At 37.3% G+C, this 27,046-nt stretch overlaps 1 protein-coding gene and 1 long non-coding RNA gene across 5 annotated transcripts; one reads left to right on the top strand and one right to left on the bottom strand.

Moving 5' to 3' along the window:
- Positions 1-2,945: 2,945 nt before the first annotated feature.
- CRIPTO (cripto, EGF-CFC family member) lies at positions 2,946-17,812 on the bottom strand. Of its 3 annotated transcripts, none has more exons than XM_085529037.1 (6): positions 17,711-17,812; positions 6,495-6,544; positions 6,213-6,389; positions 5,279-5,381; positions 5,089-5,198; positions 2,946-3,437 (listed from the first exon to the last, which is right to left on the bottom strand). In XM_085529037.1, exons 3-6 carry the CDS (start codon positions 6,283-6,285, stop codon positions 3,322-3,324), a joined length of 402 nt encoding a protein of 133 aa, XP_085385163.1. In that variant the 5' UTR covers positions 6,286-6,389; positions 6,495-6,544; positions 17,711-17,812; the 3' UTR covers positions 2,946-3,321. The 3 variants fall into 3 exon arrangements, 2 of the variants coding, with proteins under 2 accessions (XP_085385163.1, XP_015704825.1); XM_015849339.3 differs by lacking the exon at positions 17,711-17,812 and adding an exon at positions 7,113-7,370; XR_014939427.1 differs by lacking the exons at positions 5,279-5,381; positions 17,711-17,812 and adding an exon at positions 7,113-7,370.
- On the top strand, positions 17,806-26,563 carry LOC107306285 (uncharacterized). Of its 2 annotated transcripts, XR_014939429.1 has the most exons (4): positions 17,806-20,441; positions 20,734-21,079; positions 23,860-23,981; positions 25,622-25,752. It is a non-coding gene; the product is annotated as an uncharacterized LOC107306285 (long non-coding RNA). The 2 variants fall into 2 exon arrangements; XR_014939428.1 differs by having other exon boundaries at positions 20,734-23,981; positions 25,622-26,563.
- The last annotated feature ends 483 nt before the right edge of the window (positions 26,564-27,046 follow it).

Genomic DNA, 27,046 nt, shown 5'->3' with positions numbered 1-27,046 from the left:
TTTCTTTCTTTCTTTCTTTCTTTCTTTCTTTTCTTTCTTTCTTTCTTTCTTTCTTTCTTTCTTTCTTTCTTTCTTTCTTCTTTCTTTCTTTCTTTCTTTCTTCTTTCTTTCCTTCTTTCTTTCCTTTTCTTTCCTTCTTTCCTTCTTTCCTTCTTCTTCTTTCTTTCTTTCTTTCTTTCTTTCTTTCTTTCTTTCTTTCTTTCTTTCTTTCTTTCTTTCTTTCTTTCTTTCTTTCTTTCTTTCTTTCTTTCTTTCTTTCTTTCTTTCTTTCTTTCTTTCTTTCTTTCTTTCTTTCTTTCTTTCTTTCTTTCTTTCTTTCTTTCTTTCTTTCTTTCTTTCTTTCTTTCTTCCTTTCTTTCCTTCTTTCCTTCTTTCCTTCTTTCCTTCTTTCCTTCTTTCCTTCTTTCTTTCTTTCTTTCTTTCTTTCTTTCTTTCTTTCTTTCTTTTCTTTCTTTCTTTCTTTCTTTCTTTCTTTCTTTCTTTCTTTCTTTCTTTCTTTCTTTCTTTCTTTCTTTCTTTCTTTCTTTCTTTCTTTCTTTCTTTCTTTCTTTCTTTCTTTCTTTCTTTCTTTCTTTCTTTCTTTCTTTCTTTCTTTCTTCTTTCTTTCTTTCTTTCTTCTTTCTTTCCTCCTTCCTTCCTTCCTCTCCCTTCCTTCCTTCCTTCCTTCCTTCTTTCTTTCTTTCTTTCTTTCTTTCTTTCTTTCTTTCTTTCTTTCTTTCTTTCTTTCTTTCTTTCTTTCTTTCTTTCTTTCTTTCTTTTCTTTCTTTCTTTCTTTCTTTCTTTCTTTCTTTCTTTCTTTCTTTCTTTCTTTCTTTCTTTCTTTCTTTCTTTTCTTTCTTTCTTTCTTTCTTTCTTTCTTCTTTCTTTCTTTCTTTCTTTCTTTCTTCTTTCCTTCTTTCCTTCTTTCCTTCTTTCCTTCTTTCCTTCTTTCCTTCTTTCTTTCTTCTTTCTTCCTTTTCTTTCTTTCTTTCTTTCTTTCCTTTCTTTCTCTTTTCTTTCTTTTCTTTTTTCTTAACTTAATGAGATATTCATTTCACATTTTGCAAGCAAGACTAACACTCTTTGTTCTGTTCTGCCTACTCATGGCACCTTACTTGACATGCAGCTTTGACATGCAGGCCAGACAAATACCTCTACAACTCACCCTGAGGATGTACTTTGCCATATTACAGTAGATGTTACACAGTACTAAAACAATCATTTTCAAATATGCTAGTAATAATTTCTCTTGTAATTTAAATGGCATAAAATAGAGGAAATTATTTTTTATCATAAAAAGAACAGCAGACACAAACAAAAAATGTCTGCCAGTTCTTCTGGGTACACAGGATGAATTTTTCAAATCTTAGTATTTATATTTAGAACTAATTTACAGTGACATTAATTGGAATTACTTACAGGACGAAGTTTTCTATGCAATGCTGTAAAAATATACCTTGATACTTCTAATTACGTGCCCTGGGCTTCTGTTTGATTTGACAATGAATAGCTCCATCAGAGTGAGTCTTCAGGGACATAGGCTAATTTGTGTAAGGAGTTACTGCAGATCAGGTCTTCCTGATAAAATCTGCTGTGGATGTTATTACAACAGAAATGGATCTTCTGTTGTAAATTCTGCTACTTGGTCATTCTTCCCTTTTAGTATTCAGATGTATTTTTACTGTACAGTCTGCTTTCCACATATTTTGCTACTTTCCTTAAAAAAGAATAGCATCTTTGAGACCCATTACATGCACTATTGCTTCCCAGGTATGCTTTCTGGCAAACAAAGTTGCTTTCACAATGGTATCACCATAAATTAGCATCTGATAAATAGACTATTTTCCTCCAAGCTGTACTCTCTGACATATAATTGTCTTAAGATAGCACCCTCTTCTCAAAGTTTGTGCAAACACAGATAGATGAGTAAAGATGAGATACTGGTAAGTGATATAATAAGAAAGAAAAACAACAACAAAAGAAAACCTGGTCTACTGTATTTTGTGTGGTGAAAAACCTCACTTCTCAACTCCAAGGTGTTCAGAGGAGCAGCCTGAATACTTGGTAGTATTTGTATGCCCTTGTTTTCACACAGGAGCTTCCTGCAAGTCTTACAAAACAGTCATAGATTTAACTTATTACCAACTTACTAAAACATTTGTTGGTAATGCATCTTTTTCTGCTGAGCAACTGGATTGTTCTCTTAGTTTGAAACATCAAGAAAAAAAATATTAAGAATTGCTTCTACTTAACTTTTGAATGCCATTAAAGTCCTCCTAGTGATTTTACAAATCAGCAGCATCTTTAGAGCCAATAAAATTAAAATTTAATTGTTTCTATGTAGTAGCTTCAAACTGAGAGAATGAAGGAACATTTAGGCCACAACAAACTTGCTCTTTTCTTTTTCCCTTTCTTTCTTTTAAATAAACATGTACTTGATGTCTTATAAACCACAGATGAAGTTACATGTTCCAATTTTTATTTTTTTTTTTTAATTTTATTTTACAGCCTAGAAATACTGATATTTAAATAGTATGTAGTTCAGGACATATTTCTTATAGAAAAATATTAAAGAGATTGCCCTTCACTTCTTTTGTAAACAAAAGAAGAGCTTTTATTTTTAGGATGCAAAATAAAATAAACTCTCAAAGGGCAAATGATTATCAGCTCTGTGTTCTTCAGAAACATTTATTTACTTCCTGCCTAACATTATGCATGGATACAATTTTAGCTACAATAAATAATAATAGAAACTGAAAAGCTGTTTAACATCTAGTTCTTCCATAACCACAGTGTTTGAAATTTATCATTAAAATCCTTCTTATCTTCCCTAATTTCAGCTATCCTGCCCTTTTTTTACCATTTTGTTACTGATTACAATAGGGTAACTAGATGGTTAGTCAGAGTTTTCACGTTAAATAAAACCAAACACTAAATTTTTTCAGAAACAAAGAAAAACACTGTTATTTATTTAAAGTAGGTGCTATTTATTTAAAGTAGGTGTATCATGTACAAAGGAAATTTCATTAATGTGCTGTACTTAAGACATAGGTAATTCATTTTTAGTTCTTCCACTGAAAGAATGGTATTTAAAAACTAAAGAACTGCTGGAATTAGACACTGGTAGTAGCAATATAATAATAATAAAATAATATAGATACTTCACATTTATATAATCTGTATTTATAATAAACCAAGCATTTCATCATTAACTAGCACATAGTAGTCTGCTTCAGGTATGTAAATACAAGTATAATCTGCATTTTACTAAAGAAAGAAGTTGTCCAACTTTTATTAAAGGCTACCGGAGCCCTGGCGTAGTCTTTCTGTTCAGCTTCACAGCTACCAGCAGCAAAGCTCCAGGATGAAGGTGAGAAAGCAAATCAGTGCAGACACTGTTTGCTGCGATCTTAGACCTTTGGAATACAGTCTGATGATTTCCTCTTCCCTTCTCTGTTCTACAAAAACATTTAAATAAATAAATAAATAAATGATTAACGATAACAAGGATTTTCAACATACTTTGGAACTTCTGAAACATCTCTCAGGTACTCACACTGGAAGTATAGGCTGCTAAAACCAATCAAAGAAGCTATTCTCAAGAAAGAGATTGTGAATAGTGGTCCCATCAGGGATCGTTTGAGGAGAAACTGATAGCGTTTGTCAGCTCTTGCAGGCATTAATCTCGGAATAATGAAAGGCAAATACCAAGCAAAAGCGACATCTTCACAAGAGGTATGCACTAAATCTGCATGTAGCCTTTTAACCCTTCCCTTACCAGGATGAGCCTTCAATTCTCAGCAAAACCAGAAAGCCATAACCTCAGCATGTAAAAGCCATGAGCCTCTGCTGGGAGTATGAGCAACTGGTTTTTCAGCATTACTTTTACTGTCTTTGTTAAGTGGAACTTGAGAGCAGTTTTTACTGAACATTACTGCCTTTACTGAATATGGCCAGGCCTGTTAGGTTTTTTGCTTTCGTAATGGGAAATGATCAACACAAAACTGAATACTAAAAAGAGCTTAAACATTAGAAGATTTAACTCCTCAAAAGAATCTGACTGTTGCTAGTTAGTTGCCTCGTGTAATAAATCAGAAGAGAAGCCTTCAAGGCCAAATGCTTTTTGTTTGTTTGTTTTGCTGTTGATGGTTTTTCTGTTTTGTTTATCTGTGGCTTGCAATTTCACGTCTCTTCTGCATTTCAGCTCCCTGAGATTGTGAACGTATAATGTGGTTGGGATTTCCAAGGAATTTGAGAAACTCAGGTTTTTTAATAAGATTTTATTTCTGAATAGGTAATATAACTCAAGAGTCACAGCTTCACAATGCAGTGCTACACAGATGGGAATCTGGTCAGGAAAGAAGAGGCTGGTAGTTCTTTGGGGTACAAGTGAGACACTCAGACCTTTATATGTTGTATACGGTTTTTTAAACTGAACTCTAAAGATAACGAAGTAACATTGTGCATGTGAGGATATTATAAGTTACTACTGTGCACTGGCCAGGGCTGGGGCTGCACATTATTTGTGTTGAATGCCCTGGGTTATAACTTCATAGAGCAGTATTCTGAGAATTAAGCAACAGATCAGAATTCAGACTAATTTTCAGCCACTTAGATGCATTGAGTAGCTTATACTATGATTTTCAGCACTTATCTCTCTAGTTTAATATTGATTTCTATTTCTACCACAATAGTGAACATCTATTTTCTCTGGCTCCTGATTTATAAACAAAAACAAAAAAACCCTTCATTTTACTGTGGAATTTTGTTATCCAAATTGCCTGGTTATGTGGAAACTCAAATATATGCAGATTTCCAGAACATATTCATCCCTGTAACTTCAAATTAAAATGGTAGAAATAAATTTCCTGCTGCACAGGATTATAAGGATCCCAAGTATATTGTATTGTATAGAGCAACAGCTATGTTATTCACTGTTCCACTAACATATTCTTTGAAGCAAAACATGGCACCCAGAAGTTAAAATAGAGCACATACAGCGTTCCTTCAAGTAAACCACCACTGCAAAAGGCAGTTCTGCTGCCCACCAGCCAAAAAGAAAATAACAACAACAACAACAAAACTCCTCGATTTACCACTGACCCTTACCACAGCTGTCTTGCGTGTTTTGAGAGAGGCACTTCAGAGTGCCATAGAGGCACCGACACAGCCAGCAGCCCTTCATCACCCAGTCGCCATGGGCAATGCTGCCGCACTTTCTGTCAAGGACAAGGGAGACAATTACCATCATAAGAGATAGCCAGCCAGAGATGCTCCCTGGTTTTTATTTTATCTTTACCTTAGTTCACAGTGTCGGCCACTAAAATGCTTTGGGCATGCACAGAAAGCCCCTAGGATGCAGGTCCCTCCATTTTGGCAGCAGTTTCTATTCAGATTTTTACCTGCGAGACGGTATTAAGGAGTTTACAAAGCAAGACAACGTTATTGGGTCTACAAAGCATCCAATGGGCTGTGAACTTCCCCTTTTCCTCACTTGTTCTCCCCAGTTGCAAAACATGCCTTTTTTATTGTCTTTAGAGACAATAAAATTAGCTGCTTGTTAGGAGTGTTTGCAGTTAAGTCGAGTTTGTTTGGTTAGGGATTAGAAGCAAACTACCAGGGATTACGGCATGGTCAAGAAGAAAGGCCTGGCATGTCCCACAGAAGCAGCACATACCCAAGTGAAATATTTCACTTTGACTGAGGCATGTTTCAGTCACACGAAGAAAGAGGGCAATTACCGGGAAGTGCTGCTAATATTTGAAGAAAGGAGGCATTGTTAGGGAGAAGTGCAGCTTAGTCTTGAGACTGAAAAGAACGTTCCCTCAGGCACTTCTGAGACGCCTGGGATAAAGCTTTCTGCTCGATTTCTTCTGTTCTCGTGAAATTTTGGTCACAGTGAATTTTACAAAATAGATTTTTACAAAATTTTACGACCTCCTTTCCAAATCTAAAAGTCTAAATACTAATTATTTCAAAACATTCTGTTTTATCACTGTGAAACGTTTTGCAGATGAGAGGTCGCAGCTTTTACCTTAAATATTTAGCACCGTTTCATAAGCGGCCATGGGAAAATTTAAAAGCTGCCATGGAACACCAGCAGGTCGGAAGCTTTCTGCCAACTCATGGCCAAGGAGAATAATCAAAGGGTTATTATGGTTTGTATTTAAAACAAATAAGCAAACAAAGCCAAAAGATTTTATGACATTGTTTAAATGAATAAAGTTACCTACTCTCTGTAATCCCAGTGAAAGGTACAAATTCCATGGAATTCTGATGCTTTCTGCTTTGGTAACTTTGATTCATGTCACTGAAAGCATCTATAATTGTCACTGAATTCTTAGGGTGCTGCTTTTGTGCTGTGACATTGAGATTTTTCACATCGTTTTCATGGTCTTCTTTTTCACGGCCTTGAAAAGAAGTGCAAAAATGGAAGGACAGGTTGTAATGAAGCAATGCATACTATAAATCTACAAAAGAAAAAAGGAGCAGGGGAAAAAACATATTTTCCTTACCTTCTCCAATATGAATGGCCTGCCAAATCAGAGTCACAGTAAAAAGAATTCTACGAAAGCCAAATAAATAAATTAGATTCACGCTAATATGAAACAGGGAACAAAATATGTTTGGATTTCAGGGGAGGGGAGGAACATTTTCAAAGATTTATCTAGCACTGAAATTATAAACTATATCTATTTCATATCCGCAGGAATTATCAGACCAACAATCTCAAGATTGTGAATGGAAAGAAAAGGAAAAAAATTAAAAAAAAGAACGAAAGGAAAAAAAAAAAAAAAGCGAAAAAAAAAATGGAAAAGAAACAGAAGGGAGAGAATGAGGAAACAAGGACGTGTATACTTATGCCGTCTTCCAGAAAGATACAGATACCATACACTTTCTGGATGACAATCAGATAAACGCTCTATTTCCATACATTTATTTACTACAATGGAGTTACTACCAACTAATTACAAAATCAGTAAAGGCAAGAGGGGAACATTTGCCTTCACCTTCGGGTCCAGGCACGTTAGTTCCTTTCATCATCCTGTTCCGATTCTCAATCAAAGTAAGTACTATTAAAAGACAAAGTATCCTTATCAAGAGGAGGTACCCGGCAGTGCAGGCAGCCTTACCCAACATGTTTTCGCGAGTACATTTTCCCGAAGTTTGAAATACTGAGTATTCCTCCAGGAAAGCTTGAGCAGAGGTCCAAAGTCCCTTACTGAAAGCTGCTACATGCAGTTGTTCTTGCACCATATACAGTACCAAGACAGGCAGGAAGGTTGACGGAGGAAAGTTTTCTCTTTCTGTCCAGCTCACAGCAATGTAGAAAAGACATAGTTCCCAGTCGTATCGCTTACTGAGCCCCCACTGAGCTCCAGAAAAGGAGTGGCGACTCAGACAGGGACTCCCAGTCCTGTCCTTGATTAACATGCGCTGCTAAAGGGTGGAGCAAAATGGGCTTAGGTACAACTGGAGGGAGATTTGAGGGACTGTGACCACTGAAAAGCGCAAGCCAGTAAGTCCTCAACTCCAATTAACTTGTCAAATGTGTGTGTGCGGGGGGGGAGGGGAGGAGGGAGGGGGGAAAGAAAGAAAGAAAGAAAGAAAAAAAAAAAAAAAAAGGTGTATGTACACTGTCGTCCCATATTGCATAGGAAAGACAAAATTTCTGTAGAACTGTTGTAGTTGTATGGTGAACTGCAGCAAGCACATAATAAAGCTTGTCTCTACCCTGGTTTCCTACAGGGAGCTCTAGCTTTGTAAAATTTTACCTCTTTGCAGCACCGAGACAGAAACAGATCCTGCACAAGAGACTGCTATCAGCAGTACTACAGAAAGCTGCACGAGGTTCTTGACATATGTCTGTTGTTTCACAACAGCCATTCATAAATTCTGAAGACAATCTTTGAAACTTTTTGTAATGAAAAACCCTTTAGAGGGCATTCCTAGTCCATGCAAAATGATCTGACATAAATTTTATTATCAGTGTACACTAAAAGGGTCTAGGAATTCTCACGACTTTACACAACCTCAGCAACTCTGGCAAGAACACCTGCAGCTTTGGACAGTGGTTTAAAAAAAAAAAAAAAAAAGTCAGCAAAAATTATCCTGCATTACCTAAGCCAAGAGGAAACTGCAGGGAACGCATGTGTGTTTTGTTTTGGACAGCATGTGAAAGAGGGCTACCTTCATTAAACTGTCACAAATCAAGATAACAGAGACAGTAGCATGTCTAGCCCAAGTCAGATATATGAGCTAGACCCTCATGAAGAGTTGGCTGTACTGGCTAAAGACATTGCCATCTCTTGCAGTTTGTAAGATATCATGGCTGAAGGTTGGCAGCTTTGTCCCCACTTGACAAGCAGTTTGGAAGAAGCAAACACACCCTGTCCAATGCAGTAAATATGCCAGTTTAATTTATGAGATAATATTTCTAATTTAATCAGCTGGCTTATCACTCAAGTGAACCTAAGTGCTCTGAGGGCATGTTTTCTTGTGTCTCCTGAGGGGATGTTGATATCGAATGAAAGAGTAGAACTGAATGTCTGGAGACATTAAATGTCTCTTTCTGCAGGGTGTGCTTGCTGTCTTGTGGGAAGTGTTCTTTTACTGGGTACAGCATTCTCAGCACCAGTAACACTGTTGACTCCAGTTGATTAACCTCAACTGTTCTCTTGTGGCTATACGCTAACTCCTTGCTATCAATATAAAAGCCATCACATATTCCTGTACTGTTGTGAGTATAGATACTGTTCTTAATTAGGATGTTTTACAGTAAATGGAAGATACATCGTTTCTGTGCATATTAAGAATATGTAGATGTCTGGAATATATCAGCATATGAAAATGTTTCCTGATGTAAAATATTTCCAGTTCAAACAACTTATGTTTTAGTTTGAATGAAGCTGTGTAGTAGCATTAGATAGAACACCTGTACCTATTACATTTGCTTACTGTTTTTCTGCTTTTCTCATTTTCTACTTGGTCTAGCTAGTAGCACCTTTCTAATTTACAGTATCAGATGCTGAAGTGCATCACCTAGGATTTAGTTTGCTGGTTTTCCCCTCCCCATAGATTGCAGGCAGGAAAAAATAAATACAGATAAGGAAACACAAGCATAACACACTTCTTGTTTTTTGGTTATTTGCTTTTAGTAAATGCAGTATCAACATAGTTATTTTGGAGAGATTTTCAGGGTGTCAGATTCCCCACGCCACACTGGAGATAACTTTCAAAATGGAGATGGTGGTAAAAAAAAATACTGATCATTTTTCACACCTTGTACCATTTGTTTAGGATCAGAAGTCAACTTTGTAAGTGCAAGAGCTAACAACCTGAGGAACTGTAAAGAAGTTGGTAAACATTTATCTCTATGATATCTTCTTCCCTCCTTTCTTATTCCTGAAGTTACAGGTACACATGAAAATAAGGACAACCTACATTGCTTAGGTGCTGCTCTTGCCTGGGTACACTATGGAGATGAGGCTGATGTCTTAGTGTAGAAAAGCACTGTTGCTTGTTGACAGAATCTGCAAGAAAGAGATTGCTTCTGCCCAGGGATTTGAGAGAAACTGTTGTAAGGACAGATGCATCCACTTTATGAGCCACAATCAAGATAAGAGTGGAGCAAATCAAAGAGCTGGTCTTGAGCATTTTGATTGAGTACTATGCACATAACAACTATTAGGTGTCTTTAGTACTGTTCTTAAAGGAGGTCAAGGGGTCTATACGGTTAAGGGTGAAATTAAAACAGAACCACGGAATTGTTTGAGTTGGAAAGGATCCTTAAAGGTCATCTAGTCCAACTTCCCAGCAATGGGAACAGGGACATCTACAGTTAGATCAAGTTGCTCAGAGCCTGGTCCAGGTTGACCTTGAATGTCTCCAAGAATAGGGTTTCCACCACACCTCTGAGCAACATGCACCAGTGCCTCACCACTCTGACTGTAAAAAACCTCCCCCTTTTTAGCAGCAACCATTTTCACTTGTCCTATCACAACAGGCCCGCTAAAGAGTTTGTATTCTTTCTGATACCCCCTCTTTGATACTGAAAAGCAACTATCAGATATCCCCAGAGCTTTCTCTTCTCTGATCTGAACATCCCCAGCTGTCTCAGTTTATCTTCACAGGGGAGGTTTTCCATTCCTTGGGTCACTTTTGTGACACTCTTCTGGATGATCTCTAACAGGTGCCACTCAGTTATTCTGCTGTTAGTGTGTGCCTAACAGCTAGGATAGAATAACTCCTTAAGTCTCGATTACAACTGTTCCATCATAATTGTGATGGGTACGAGAGGGTTAGCAGTTCTGAGTACCCAGTGCGTCCCAGAGTATGGTGAACGTCAGCTTACCTCTGGCAATATATCTGTAAGAAGCAGCACTGTAAAGAAATGCACAGTATGAACTAGGTACCAGCAAACAGGATGTGAGCAAATCAGGTTTTTTTGTTTTTTTCTTTTTTGTTTTGATTTGTTTGGGTTTTTATCCCTTTCTTCTTTTAAAACATGGTATTGTTGCTCATCTGGGGAACTGTAGGTTTAAGGTCTACATCCTCTGGCTTCAGTTCCTAATATGTAATAGTGTAATAGTCCTAAGACTATTATGAAAGATAAAGTGTGGAGAATCAATGCTGTCTTTTTTGCTGTATTAGTACCTAGTTCCAAGTGTATGATTCTTAATATCTTTGAGAGCTTCATAATCAATAAATTCCTGAAGACTAGAGGTACTATAGCATTAAAAAAAAAAAAAAAAAAAAAAAAAAAAGTAGCAACAAAGATGAGAAAAACTTTGGTTTCCCTGGCTTCCTGGGAGATGTACTGTAAAGACTTAAATTGTGAGAACAGATTTTCCATATTGTGAGAACAGCCTTTTGCAGTACTTGAATGGATACAAGCTGATGGACAGGAGGCTTGCATAAATATAAGCTCAAGAACAGAATGTGGGGGCGCCAAAACTTGTCAAGTGAAGATAAGTAAGTAAAATAGATGACCTGCTGTTGAAGATAAGATGGCAATACAGATGCCTCAGCTCAGTGGGAACTGGTCTAGGTTACCCTCCCCCCCTTAAAAGGTTGGAAATTTACAGAGAGAATGACTTCATCCTTTATCTCACTACCACCAGAGATATTATTTTTTTCTTGGAATTTCTGTCCATGTCGTTGGAATGTAATAAATATGCCTATGCTATGCATATGTGTGCATGTTGGTGGAGAGATCCCCATGTACTCAGCGCTGTAGTAAAGCGAATACCTGTTTGACATTACTTCTTGGAATGTCAAGGTATTCTGTTGGTTTTCTTGGCTTCAGACTGCTCATGAGTATGCAAAATTCAGTGAAGGCCAGTGCAGCCAAAGCACCTACTGATCAGAAACCTTTGATTTGCTGAACTCCACCTTAGGTCTAGGACCTGATCTCTGACCGGACTGGGCACTGTTAAATCAGTTATGCAGAGTATTATGGAGAACAGTGGGAAACAGTTGTCTTCCCAAGTCTTGGGAATAGAGACATCTGTGAAGTAAAGCTGGTAGACTGGTTGGGTGACTTACAGTTCCCTGATGAAGTAAAGAGTCCTTCCCTCCCTTGAACCTGGGCAGTGCTTAGACTGGCTACCTGACACAGGCAAGGCATTGCCAGGCATGTGGGAGCCAACTGAGAGGCCATTGGCCTGAACCTGGGCTTGACATATCGACAGACTGAGCACATAGGATACAACATGTTCTGAGTTTGGGAACACACAGGGTGAACTTATCTAACTATAAGGTGAGGATGCTGGCTGGAAAGACATAATAGGAGCCAGAAGATTTTTTTTTTTTTTTTTTTTGGTTCTCAGATAGCTACCTAGGAACTGTTGATTTCTAAAAGCTGTGTAAAACTTAACACAGCTTAAATGAACAACTTATATGGTCTCTCTGAACTTTCTCAACATGAGCTGGTCAGACCAGCTCTTACTACCACAAGGGGCTTTCCATGAGATTGTGTACAGGTTGCTATATTTGCCTCTTTGTAGATGCACAAAATGGAGATCTGGGTACAAGCACTTCCACTGGTTTTATTAAGTAGCATAAGTGCCCCAGGAAGCTTTTTTTAAAACACCATAACAAGAATGGCTGCTTTAGTTTAAATATGTTACTACCTGACTTGAGGATAAAAGGAAGAAAGTAAAGTAATCCTCATAGTGATCTGCACTAGTTTAATGCCACTGGACCATTATAAACATAAGGACAAATGTCTTACAGCATGCATATTCTCATCTGATACACTTATCAAAATTGTATCTTGTGTACTTTTATCAAAATAATGACAGATATCTATGAACTACAGCAAAACATCTGGCAGGTCAATGTGCAAATTAGATGCAGAGCTACATTAATTAATATTTAATCTAGCTGTGCTTCAGGGGACATGTTCTAATGCAGAGTAATTTTTTCAATGACCATCTATGTGTGTCTGACCTTGCTGGACTATATCAGGGTAATATTTATGTGTGCTTCATCTTCACAGTGATTTTGTTCTGAGAAAATGTCTCCATTTTGTTTGTGTTTTATCTAGAAATAGCAGAATGACATGCATATATGTCAAAGGAAAGGGCTTGTACTTGTGTGGAAAGGGGCTGTACTTTTTCTTTATTCTATGCAGGGACAGGGATCCTTCCTGCACACTTATCAAAGTGAGCTCGCTTTTCTAAACTTGTCCAAATGAGGGGAAAAAAAAAAAAAGGTTATGGATCATTTTGCTTTCTAAACCTTTCCTACACTGAACTGGAGGACTGGCAGCAATTTGTCAAAGAGGCTGAAAGTTCAGAATATCTGGAGGCTAACAGCTTGCATTTTGCAGTACAGTTTGCATTTTACCTCTCTCTTGGGCATTTCTTCTGCTTGTTTGGTGGTCAGCCAGAGCCTCATCATTATTTAGGAATCAACCAAATATCAATATATATAAAAGTCTTTGCTCCACAGTGCTTACAAATCCCTAAGTAACTTAATTTCTAGCTTTACTGTTTGAAGATAAGTAAGCAGAAAAGGAGAAACAAATTACATTCGAAAGCACTAATGAAGGGCAATGAAGCTGTGAGGGAACTGGAACACAAGTCTTACAGGAAGCAGCTGAAGGAAGTGGGATTTTTCAGTCCAGAGAAGAGGAGACCCAGAGGAGACATTATTGCTCTGTACAATTGCCTGAAAGGAGGTTATGATTAGGTGGATCATCCCCTTCTCCCAGGAAACAGCAATAGGATGAGAGGAGATGTCCGCAAGTTGTACCAGGTTAGATGTTAGGAAAAACTTCTCTGAGAGAGCATTCAGGCACTGGAATGGGCCACCCTGGGAAGTGGTTGAGTCACCACACCTGGAGGTGTTCAAGGAGCATGTAGGTGTGGTACTTAAGGATGTGTTTCTCACTACAAGAAGACATTAAGGTCCTGGAGCATGGTTAGAGAAGGGTCTGGAGCACAAGTCTTGTAAGAAGTGGCTGAAGAAACAGGGATTATTTAGTCTGGAGAAAAAAGAGGCTCAGGAGCAACACTATGTCTCTCTATAACTACTTGAATGGAGGGTGTGGCAGGGTGAGATACAGCCTCTTTTCTCAAATAACTAGTGAAAGGACTAGAAGGAATGGTCTCAAGTTGCACCAGGGGAGATCCAGTTTGGATGTTAGGAAAAAGTTCTCCTAGAGAGTAGTCAGACAATGGAACAACCTGCCTAGGGAGGTGGTGTAGTCACCATCCATAAAGGCGTTCAAGATACTTAGGTATTGTTGGGATATGGTTTAGTGGGAAATACTGGTGATAGGTGGATGGTTGGGGTGGATGATCTTGGGGGTCTTTTTCAGCCTTGATGATCATGTGATACTACTGTTCAGAAGGCAATATTGGTAGTAGATGGATGGTTGGAGTATTTGATCTTAGAGGTCTTTTCCAGCTTTAACTATTCTGTGGTCCTAATCTACGAACAAGTCTACTATCAAGTAAGACTGATCCTGAGGCGTATTTAGATAGACTTCTTTAACGTGGTGTCTCTCTCTTTTAAACTAGTCCTGATGCTAACAGTTCAGTGCAGTGGTGTGTACTTCTCACCCTGGTTTAACCTCTTCTCATATAAAGGCCTTTGCATGGCAAGGCATATGTTGCTCACTTGTAGACTGTGCAAAAAGGGGCAGCGGTCAGGGCACAGAGTTACTCTGTGATGTGTCAGTCTAATAATTCATTTGTAGCTGAGAGTTTTGTGGCATTAAGAGCTTCAGCAAAGCATCTATATAACCCTCTGCTCTGCAGAATAAAGGACAAGAAAAAAATCTCATTTTATATGAATTGGCTCTTTCAATGATCCATGCCACATATGTTCCCTTATGTCCACTCTGTGACTTTGCTGATAACTTGAGATTTTATATATACATTAACAAGGCAGAAATACCAAGCAAATAATTTAAAACATATACTGAGGAATTTGATATTACATGGTTTTTCTGAAGGATGCTCTGCTGCTTTATAGACTGCATACCACCCTTCTGCAATTGAAAAGAGTCTCTAAAGAGTCTCTACTGTAAGGATTGCCATTTCAGAAAAATCTCTTCAGAAACTCAGGTTGCAGTGTCAGACATTAAAAATTTTCTGATAGAGAAATGCACTATATACAATTCATTTATTTGGTTTTGATTGTGATGCTCAAGCAGTGCTATCCTGGGTGACTGTAATGCTGCAAGACTGTTCTTACTACAAGATTCAACCATGCTTCAGTGTAGTTCTGAAAGGCTAAATTCGCTGGACAATAGTGACTGAACATCAGCTTTATATTCTTGCATACTTCAGTCTGTGCATGAAGGAATTCTATCCTTGGTTGGTAAAACCATGGGCTACAATAGCTTTCTGTCTTCCCCTGTTATCTTCCTGTCTTCTCGAAACCTACCTGGGAACCTGTATTAAGAAAAAGGGATGTAGATGCACGACAGATTTCACTGCAGAACTTTTTTTCAGAAATATGACTTTCTCCCAACCAATAAAAACTTGCAAAACCTTGTATAGCCTCCTCGGGTAGCAAGCATGTCTAGGAGGATGACAGACCCTGATGTGGAGACTGAAGAAAGGAGAAGAGAAAATAATAAAATTGTAAACTCTTATTAATGGGGAATTCAACCTCTAGAAGAGAATGAAGGATTAAAAAATTATCAAAAATTCAAATAAAGTGGTGTTTTGAAAGCAGAGAACAATTTTCATTATAGTATATTCTGTGTTAAGTTTATGCTCTGTCACAAAATGTCCATTCCCTAGTGTCCGTTTGGCAGAAAGAAGACTCATCAATAGACACTATGAAACAAATTTAAATACTTTGTCTTTATGCATGGTTGAATTTCTGTGCTTCTCTTCTCTTGTAGAGAAGTAGCTTCAGGCAACCATGTGAGTTTGACAATGAGGGTGCAGTTCTGTATCTGTGGCTGTTTGGAAAAAGGAAAAAAAAAAAAAAAAGGAAAAGCAGTAGAGGTGCTGCCTCATTTAGAACTGGTAAAGGCCTTTCTCAGCTCTTAAGTCTGGTCTATCTTGCCAAGTCTTTTCTGCAATATTATTTTTAAAATTGTAATAATTTCCATGCTGGATTTAGGCATTCAGGTTAAAAAAACCTGAATTCACTAGGCTATCAGGCTGTCTGCCTACATAGCCCTGTAAATACAACACACTCTAAGCCACAAATTCTCTGCAAATTTGTGACAAATTGTGTACACAATTGTGTATTTTCTGACACCAAAAATTTCACACTTGAATAGTACCTTCGTTTAATAAAAAGGTTCAAATTGAAGTATGTAAAAAATGCACATTACCTTAATCCAGTACTTTCTGTGATGTGAATTACTTTATGGATTTGAAGTTTACTCTATTCTGTCAGAAAGCAGTGAACTTCATATTTGTCATCTAATCAGAACAAGCACGGGCACAGTTACTGTAAAACAACCACCACATGATTGTTTTTCATCCTGCTTTTAGGACTCCTACACCTTGATGTTGAGAAACTACTTTCCAAAACATAAGAACAGTGGGTGTGTAATGCCTGGATCTCACTGACCAATCCATATGATGAATCTATGATATACAGAAAAAAAACCCTCCCTCTTTACATGCATATAACAGATAATAGATGTGGGTGTACAGGTATCCAGGATTTCCATATCTCACTGTACAGCCAACAAAGTACAGTTGGAGAGAGTATTGTGGTGAGATAACAAATGAACAGAGAAGGAATGCTCACCCATATCCAAAGATTTAGGCTCATGATGAAAAGCTCCACAAAGGAGGAATCTCCAGAAAGTGATCTTTTCCAGTGGTAGTCAGCCCTTAAATGGGGTCTAGTAGTGGTGGAACCTGGTTCACTCAGGTGAATTCCCTTGCCATGGCTCCTACAGCTAATCCAGTCCTTGCCTCAGAGGTTCAGGCTGTGACTCAAAATTTACCATACACATATGCTATTAAACAGATGAGTAATAGAATCATAGAATCACAGAAGTACCCAGGTTGGAAAAGACCTTGAAGATCATCAAGTCCTACCACAGCCTCCCCACAGTACCCTAACTCTAACAACCCTCTCCTAAATCATATCCCTGAGCACCACATCCAAATGGCACTTAAACACATGGGTTGGCGATTCAACCACCTCCCTGGGGACCCTATTCCAGTGCTTAACTACCCTTTCTGTAAAGAAGTGTTTCCTAACTTGAAGCCATTTCCCCTGTCCTGTCACTTGTCACCAGTGAGAAGAGACTTGCCCCACTCTTACTGTAAGCACCTTTCAGGTACTGGAAGAGGGCAATAAGGTCTCCCCTCAGCCTCCTTTCCCCCAGATTAAACAGCCCCAGCTTCCTTAGCCTCTCCTTATAGGGTTGATTTTACAAGCCCTTTAAGAGCCTCGTTGCCCTTCTCTGGACCTGCTCCAGTACCTCCATGTCTTTCCTGTGCTGAGGTGCCCAAAACGGAACACAGTACCTGAGGTGAGGCCTCACCAATGCTGAGTACAGGGGCAGGATGACTTCCCTAGTCCTGCTCACCACAGCATTTCTGATACAAGATACGCCTAGCTGAGAGGTGTATCTCTACACTTCTGATGCTATTGCATAGGATAATGCCTATGACTCCGAATTCTCTTGTACATACCTTTCCAAGATAAGCCTTCTTAATTGAACTTTTCTAGAGAGAAAAAAATGCATGCATTGTTTCAGCAGAATTGTTATAACTGGCCTAAACTATTTAAAATTTTGTAGTTATAATGACTTAGGTGAGAGGTTTGATTTCCTTATATAAATCCTTATTTGATTATGCACGTATATTATGGTAAATATACTTCATACTGTAGAATTGCTCAGAAGTAAATACAAAACTTTCTTTACTGCTACAACCTCGTTTCTTTTAAGTAAATGGCACTGCTTTAGCCTACTAGCTTAGTGCAAGTAGTAACTATGTAGTTAACACAGCACATCTTTCAAAACTGTACCATAAAGGACTCAATAACTGCAATTTTTTCAAAAGCTTGAACAATTTTATGATGAGACAGCGTGATAAAACTTATAAAAACTCAGCATATACCCTTTTTTCTCATTCTAGAGCAAAGTGTGGCTGGGAGGAGAAGCCTTCTCTCCATTTACAAAATAAATACATTGCTATGAACTTTACAAATATAGGACTTTCAGTCTTAAGAAGGTCAGGCAAACTATTAACGTTAAGGCTTTACATCACCATCAGCAGCTTAAGATTACCTCTTCAAAGAAGCAATCAACTTGTTAGATTGATGATTTTGCCTGTACAACGATTTTGGAAACAGGCATCACACATCAACGGCAACAACACGTAAGTGTAACTGTCTGTTAGAAAGAAAGAAAAGTAAAACCAGTCTAAGAACAAACTGTTACATCAGCATGGCATTCAATTACTTTTAAAAACTGAAGACGATGAAGGCAGTTGCAAACGTTTCAATGAGGGGGTTAAGTTTAAACATATGGGAAAAAAACAGATCGTGTCACAAACTATCTCATGACTTGTAGCCTGGCACCACCTCCTGCTGTGCACAGCAGGCACATCCCCTCCAAAATAAGACATCTTCTCACATGACACTAAAAAGGATCAGAATTTCTCCATATCCCTCCTTGATGAACAAGTATTATCTCTGGTTTTGTCAAGCCATAGATTCACCCAAAAATGGGGCTGCAAAAAGACAGCAAAGCAGCAAAAAATAAAGGCATTGATTCAGTACTAAAGATGTTGTTCCTAGCTTTTGCTAGGAAAAAAAAAAATTAAAAAAAGGGGGGGAAAAAAGGAAAAAACAAACAAACAAACAACACCACATACATATAAAAATTCTACTCCAATGCCCAAATGGGTGCATCAAAAACAACCAAAGTCCCATAAAGATTTTTTTTTTCTTTTCCCCACTTTTTCTTTCTCATTTACTATCTCTGTCTTTCCATATAGAAGATCTGCTGGAAGAGTAATTTTATTTATTTATTTATTTATTTATTTATTTATTTATTTATTTTTCTCAGCTAGAAATGCAGAAAAAAGAAAATTCTACTGTAGCCATGATCACAAAAATACTAATTCCTTCCCCTCCCCCTTCCGGCCCCCCCCCCTCAGAAAAGCACTCACATCTTACTTTTCCACCTAAACTAAAGGGTGTTCAGCGCCTAATCACCAAAGAGAATCTGAACCTTTCTATGTTCTGCTTATATAGGTTGTTGAACTTTCCAGCTCACCTGTTGAACAAATATTAATTAGCATGCAATAATTCTATTTAATATACCTCTACTTGAATGCTTGTTTTTTTGTCAGAATCATTCAAAGAGCAAGTGAGAAATTCTCACTGATGGTTGTGAGAAGAGAGATAACTGCTCAGAAAAGGGTCACAATGCATGACCTAGTATCCAGTCTGTCCCAGGGGGTAAAGATGCTTAGACTTAACATTAACATTAACATGCCTCATGTTTAATTTAAAACTTCACTTGATCGCTTTAAACAGATGACTCATCGCCTAGACAGAATTTCAGTGCTCCACAGTAGCAGTCATATAACCTACTTAGATGGCATTTATGGTAATAATGAGATCAGAAATAAGAGGAATATTTTATATTCCTATATAAATAAGAAGAAAATAAAAGGAAGCTGGAAGAGATGTCAGGAAATTCCCCGGGAGTTTAAAATTTTGGCATTTTTTAATAAAAATATCAGAAAGAAAGCTCATATTATCCCACAGATGGGTCTGGTCAGTTGATATGAGGCAATCCTGTAATGATAGTCATGTACTAGCTAGATACTGAATGATGTTAATGTCTAGATAATACAAAACAATTAGGAGATATACATTTGTCCCCGGTGATTCCTCTACTCTGACTAATTGTTATTGTTGCTGTGTTTGCTACATAAACTTTTTTTTCGGGATGTGTGTGGGGGGGGTGGCGGTTGATAAAGACCTGAAAGCTGTACTTTGCAGACTTCCAGACTTTCACTGGTGACATCATAACTAAGCCTGCTTCAGCAATTTGATTTCTTAATTTGCATCCTTGGCTCTAGGGAAGAGAGTGTTCTGGGCCTCAGAAGATCTAGTGAGGAATTCTTCGGAAACACTTTTTGCTCTATAGTTACTTTGTCTCTGGACCTGTTTTGAAGCTTTGAAATGGGTGAATGTTTAACTTAAGATGTAATCCTCCCAATAGTAAGATGTTTCTACAGAAAACTTTTTCTTTGTTGTAGGCTAAGATGTTATCTTTAGGCATATTTGTGAAATCCATAAGGGTAATTTTCAGGGGATCCCTTCTGCTAGCACTTTAGGACAGTATCAAAAGTTATAGATCAGAGGATTTCCACAATTGATCTTCATATTTATACTTCACCCACTGCTCTGATGGAGACAAAGAACTGCCATATCCTAATACAGCCCTGCAGCATGAGAGAATTTGTTTTTTCATGGAAAACTGCAGCCTAATAGCAGTTGTGAGGGTAGGCTATTGACCATTACAGACATTCTTACAAGACACTGCCTGTGTGGGCAAATGGAAAATTCAGATTTACTGGAATATACAAATCAGGAAATGGCCTGATAGAGATAAAAATCAACAATGTTTTTAAATCTTCTGCTCTGATATTCTGGAAAGTGTTATGCTGTAAAAATGCTCCATCTTACACTGCTTTTGCATGGAAGATGTTTCTTTATTGAACACCTGTGTTTCTGGTAAGAGATAAATAATTGAAGAGGCCCTGGAAAAACACAATGGTCTTTCTTTGTTTTGCCATGACTGAAGTACATGAAGTAGCTGAAATACCACCTTGTAACACAATTAAATGTGTAATTCTTCAAAAACGCTTGAATGTTAATCACATGAATGCTTCTGATTACAGCAGGAGACTTGTATGGACACAAAAGCCTAAAATATAGTAGTATTCAAATTAAACTTGTTGATGAGATGGAGACACAGGAATGAAGACTTCCAGGGTATGGTAAGTCACTATTCCATAGAAAAATCATAAAATTTAGGAACTTGTTATTGCAATTATTTAGTTGAGCATCACATTATATAATTTACCATTATACATTCAGATCTGTCACTGAAACTAATATATTACACCCTTAGTGCCTTTTATATATTAAAAAAAAAAAAAAAAAAAAAAAGTGAGAGAGAGAGACAAATACCTTCTCTTCAGCTTTGCAGAACCTGACGTGTCATGTCAAAATCTCTATTTGCAAACAGCTGCCACCAATCCTCCCCCTTTCTGCTTTTTTTCCTCACAGAAGGGTGTGAAGATTCCTGATAGTGACTTGAATCTCCTAACAGTTCGTTTGGCTTCTCCATTACATCCACAGCAATGGAAACAGATCCCTGTAAAATGTGGTAAAATGCAGCTTTAGAAGAAATATCTCCTTCGATTTTAACAGACATTTTAACAGATTTTAACAGTCAAAGCAGGTGGGGGAAGCTGATACTGTTAGCTAGGACCTATAAAACGTTCCTGTTAAAGGAAACAAAACCCAACTCTGAAGCCTCACTTGTAAGCCTGAAGACAAATTGAATTGTTCTGGCTTGCTTCCACACTGCAAGAGAGAACACAAGAAGTGCGGAGAAACACGTTTTCTGTAGGTAAGAAGATCTTGTCTTCATTCTTACTTTCCTCTGCAGGCATAAATCAAAAGGAGGGATTCTTTCAGCAGTGACCATGTACATTTCCTCTTGTTTAAAAAACAATTCTGAGCCATTGGGATGCATTTCTGGTGGGCATTCGGGAGCACAGGAAATTCGATGGGACCTGTGAATAGCTGTTAAGAGTGGCATTTAAAAGAAAGAAATTAGGACTTTTCTGACCATTTTGCCCTCCTGCCCCCTTCCCTCCACCCCACAACACTTTTTTTTTTTTTTTTTTTTTGTCTAGTAGGCTAAAATCTGACTCAAAATCTAGGTGTTTAATAAATCTTTTTAATAAACGTACATTTCACTTTATTATTATTTTTTACATTCATTAATACAGATCTCTGATTTGGCAGTTTTTCCTCAATTAGTTATAATACTGTCTTGTGGTATCAGGTTTCTCCAAGATTCATATTGGTATGTTTAATGATCTAATTGTAATGCTGACGTCAGCCATTTTCTGCAGCTTAACAGTTTAGGATCCTGCTTAGTGACAGAATGCTAAGTATATATCTGTTGTCTAAGTCTCTGAATGTAATTTATTTACCACACTCATTGAAATATGCGGGGATGTTATGAAAAACATACTTGCATAAAGAGGAATTAGTTTCTTCATACTACAGAAAACAACATCAAAGTATGTTAAGCATGGAATAATACACAGCACAGGAATGTTTCTAAAATGAGCCTGCTGGCAAACCAAAAGATGCCTACTTTAAAATTTTATTTATTTATTTATTTTTCTCCATCAAAATAATGATACAGGACATGTTAAGAATATTTACAAAAACTTACCCAGGATGTAAGTTTGTTTGTTTGTTCCCACCCCCCCCCCCCCCCCCCCCCCCCCAGCAAAATTTAACAAATTCAACAATTTGCCTGTGAAACTCTTCTAAAAGCAGTTGGACTCCTAAACCCTACATTCACATATGCAAATATTCTTACACCTGTCATCATATTAGTTTTAAATAGTGGTATTTCTTCCACTGTACAGAATTGCAATAAGTTAAGGAATACAAACAAACAATGACATATTGTAAATGTCTGCAGTACAAGGTCTATATTGCTTCTGAGTATTCTTATGCTATTCTGGTCCACCGGACAGGGTGATAAGGTGACCTACTGATGTCTCCTTTATTTTTTGTGGCTCTGTAATTGTTTTATATTCTTTTAGAAGATGCTGAGAAACAGGATTGGAATACAGTATTACATTTTCCTCATGTTATTGCCTAACACAGACTGAAGTCAGGGTGAAAGGAAAACTCTGTAAAACTGTTTTTAGTAAAAAATCATCCCAAGTCTTCAGTGGTTAGCAATCTGTATTAATCTACCACCATGATCACTTTTCACAAGGATACAGACAAAATTTCCAAGCCTTTTATTTCAAGTAAAGGTGCAGCTAACAATGATTTTGAGGAAGAAATTTTGTGATATTGCCAAAGTTTTAGATTTTGGTTATGAAAAAACACATCCACTCTCTCACCCATTACTCATTTTTATCTACCAAAAGCAAGTATCTTCTAATACAGAGAAGGTTATTTTCAAAGCACAGCATGTCTAGTTCATTTCTCACATGACTCCTTTTTAAAAACTATTTGCCTCAATCGATTGGAAAATAGATTATTTTAAAAAGCCAGGTCAGCCTGGCTTCCACTGTGAAAGACTTAAAAATATCAAGTAGAGGTTGACAAATACATAGCAAGATTACACACTTGAATTGTCAGAATTGGTGTTCTTTCTTTACTATGGTTTTTCCAAAATGAAAAAACTTACTAGCAATAGAAATACCTTCCTATAAGAATGATCCTAGAAATCCACTTATAATGAACATTTCTGTTAGAAATACAATTTTAAAATAAGAGCAAATCATCTTAAGCAAGAACAAGAGCAATTATAGTACTCAAAATTTTAGAAAGGAATAATAGATGGATAATTAATTGTTTTAATAACTAGTTTAATAGGTCCGTAAGTCTGCTCACAGAAAATCAGCAAAATAAGAGGGAGAAGAGAATGTCACCAAGGTATTAGGTTCGAATTATTCATCATTGTTGCCACAATTCATATGGTTTTTGGAAAAACATGCCTCTGTTTTTGACATGTGCAAAGCTATGAGAGCTAGATGAGAAATGACTTGCTAGTTATAGTGGGAAAACAACTGTAAAGGAGAAATAAATCTGTGAATAAATGATCATTAAAATTTTACTCAGGGTTACCAACATTAGTTGCATGCTTATATATTCCCATGGTTTTCAAATGAGACAAAAAGAGAAACAGATAGGAAGGAAGCAGCAGTATCTCATCCAGGATCTACTGTGTAATAAATTTGTGTATTCTCTTGCAGAACTTGCATAGCTTTTTCCTCCTTTTACTAGCTTAAGGTTCTTGCCATCTTAAACTTAGGGTTCTTGCCATCTTAAACTGATGCTTGCAGAACTGCAAGAAGTGTGAAGCTGCCAATGAAGAGTCAATGAGGAGGCAGTGACAGTAGTTATCAGCTGCTCCTCAGAAACATCCTGAGCTTTCCATCTGGGTGAACCTTCCCAGATTCTATTTAAAAGGGATTTATTTATTTATTTAGTATGTAGGTATATGTATACCAACTTGTGCAGGCTTGCAAATTGTATCCCTTCAGACAGATCTGCATTTGGATACACTTGATTTTCTCATGGTGAACTGTGATTGTAAATTTTTATTTCAGTTCAGGACTGGTGAAATTCATACTACGTTGCTTGCAGTTCACACCATTTCACTGTTGTGACAGAACACAGAAGAGGTTGTGCTTCAACAGCGAAGATAATATGTTGGCCAGGACACCATTCATATAGTGCTGAGAATACAAAAAAAATCCTGTGTTCAGGTGAGAGTAGAATTTTGCATTCCTGGCTATTTGCATTCCTTGCTATTAGTATGATGTAGTTAATTCTAAATTAGTCTTGGAATGGCATGCCTCTTAATGGGGTAATGTTTGAGGTGGTTCTGTCCAGTGAGGTGCTTCTAGTCACTGAATAATCACTTGCTACCTTCCCTTCAGATAGAAAACACATTGAACAATAAGAAAAATATCTCTTTTTCTCAAATTGATATCTCAATCTGATATCAGGTTGGGTATTTCTTGGCCAAAAGCAGGTAGTGACAAGAGGATGTGGAAAAGGAAGGAATTAGAAGCTTGGATTCTGCAGCAAGGTCTGCATCAGCCCACTGAAGTTCATCTTGGGTATGCAGGTGGTTAAACTAACAGGTATGAAGTCATGGTTCCTAAGAACTGGGAACATTAATATCTATAATCTACAACAAAATAGTAATTCATAATTATTATTAATGTCACAAATGACAATTTGTCATTTGCCTTACCAGGTAAAAGCAGGGACACAGCTGTTCCTAAGATGCTATGGATGTGCTGATTAGAAATTACACTGACTAAAGCAGAGTTCTGATACTTTCTGATACTCTCTTAACTGATATCTACTGTAGAAAACAAGAACAGCACCCCACAAACATTCCGACCTGTCTTTACTGGATCGTCAAGATATAGTGGACAAGTTTGAGACAAACCTGCCAATATTTATAGTTAACAGTAAATATTACAATTATAAAATTTCAAGTATAAACACACAATTTCTTGATAGAGATTAGAATGGTCTTTGAGGTCACCAAAGGGGCTTTTCTAAATCTCTTAAAATATGTCCATAGCAGTAAGATCATTAACTCAGTGGTCCAAACCAGTTATGGTTGCTTGTCCTAGAGTGTGCTGAAATTTCAGTATTTCAAGATCTCTGCTAAATTTGCTTTGATATGGTTCTGCTTGCTAGGACCTGAGAAGGACACATCCCTTTTGCTGATGCTTGTGCTCACCTGTGGCTGGGGCTTGCATACACATTTCTACCCAGCTGATTGAATTCCCCAAACTTACTGTTTCTGGAAAAATTCAAGTGCCAGTGCCAGCACAAGAGATAGGTGGATGTATATATCCATGGGGAGAATCAGACAGAGAGATGAGATGACTGTAGCAGCTGTAGTAGGTTTCTTTTCTCTGACAGGTTGTGAAGCAGCTTCTTCTGTTCCCTATCAAGAGACTCATTTATCCCTTCACTCGTGAAAAAGCAGCCTTTGAATCAATCATTCCCACAGTTTCTTTTCACTAAAAAGAAAATATTTTATTTTCCGTGGTCCTTCACTGCTTGCAATGCAGACCTCAAATATCTGAAATACAGTATTCTATTTAGTCTTGTCAGATCAAATAAGGAGTTATTTAAAGAAATAAAACACTTGAGAATAGTTTACTGTCAGAAAACAACCTATTGTTCCCTTTTTTTCTGGCACACAGTGCCTGTGGGCATAGAGTAAAGGGCTCCTCAAACTTCTTTTTTTTTCTTTTTATTTACAGAGCAGCAGTGGGTATTTAATTGCTCTGTTTTCTTGGGTGTTTTTTTTTGGTTTTTTTTTCCCCCTCATAAATTTTTCTGAGTTTATTTACCCTTGGTATCCTATGTTGTTTAGTTGTTACAGAGTCAAGGAGTCTGACAAAGGCCTGCTTTATGTTCCGTGCTTTTGTGGGCCAGAGCTGTGCAAGTCTCCACACAACCCAGCAACCTTCCTCAGCCCAAGGTGGACTGGAATAAGTAAATGTAGAATACAAGCAGAGGACTCCTTAGCTTCAAGCAAATGAGGAGTCAGTTCTACAACAGCTACTTCACTATCACACATGCTTTTACCACAGTGACTATCCTTAAAAAGCTCCTTGGACAATGCCTCTTCTTTTGGGGGTATTTTATTATTTCCTTTGTAGTACTTGAACATGTCACTTTTTTTTTTTTTTTTAACATACGTTAGAATAATGTAATTTTGTTGCTACAAATCATACTTTTTTACAGTCTTAATATAAAATTACAAATGCCTGTTGTCAAGAGTTAAAAACATAGAATATGATTTCTGTTAAACCTTCTACCAGTCTCTTTGATTTTAAAATTTCCATCTGTATGTGTATGTGCATTGCAGTAGCATATTTTTTACCTCAGACATTTATCTATAAATCTGTAATGCGGTTATTGAAACTGTGCTAAAGGTTAAACTTATTAAAAATTCCTTTTCAAATAAAAATGATGAATATTACTCTTAATGGGATAGTTCATTTAAACAAATTAAATGCCATTTAAACAGTTTTTTAGAAAAATCATTATATTCTACTAAGTTCATTTTTTTAAAGTTATCATTTAATCTGTATTAGATGCCTAGACAGAACAAAGGTATTTCATCTTTTTTCCATTTTAGCATCTGCTGTGATACAATACTTTGTTTCCAGCTGTAATTACCTTCTGTAATTGCCACTGCCTCCTCTTGTAATACTTGCTTGACAATCTGAAAGATAATATGTATTTATTAGTTGTACTGTCTTAAATATTTTCTGTTGTCAGTCAAATAAAGTTGAGCTGCATAAACCTGTCCTGATAATTGAAAAAGCTGTTGTTAGTTCACTGCAAGTACAAAAGTGGCTGGTCTGGAGCTTTTCACCTGTAAGGCTGGCAAGACTTTCAAGCATGTCTTGTACCCAGAGACTATGAAACATGACTAGCTGTGTGTCTGCATGGGCACATTAAGAAAAATTATACATCTGACAGGACAGAAAAACTCAGAAAGGGCTGTTAGGACTGATGTCAGCATTCACCTTCAAACTGAGGCATCTTCCAAACACAGTTGTCCCTTTGTCATGTGAGTGGTAGTACTCATGGGGCTAAGCCTCACCTCCGCCCTTCGCAAACACAGCTCACCCCTCAGGTGTCTATGGCACAGAAATACATGTTGCTTGGCTCTGACTGTATAGGCAGTAAGATCAGCAAATGTGGCAGCTCTTCCCTTTCAAAAAAAGTGTCTGTTTTTGCCAGAGACTACTCTATTGCTACTGAATATTTGATTCAGTAGCATCCA

Source organism: Coturnix japonica, chromosome Z (genome assembly GCF_054131305.1).
Source record: "Coturnix japonica strain WE chromosome Z, WE-NBRP24, whole genome shotgun sequence".
In the NCBI taxonomy this organism is placed as follows: Eukaryota; Metazoa; Chordata; class Aves; order Galliformes; family Phasianidae; genus Coturnix; species Coturnix japonica.
The sequence above is the reverse complement of the archived record's forward strand: the minus strand, read 5'-3'. Positions and strand labels throughout refer to the sequence as shown.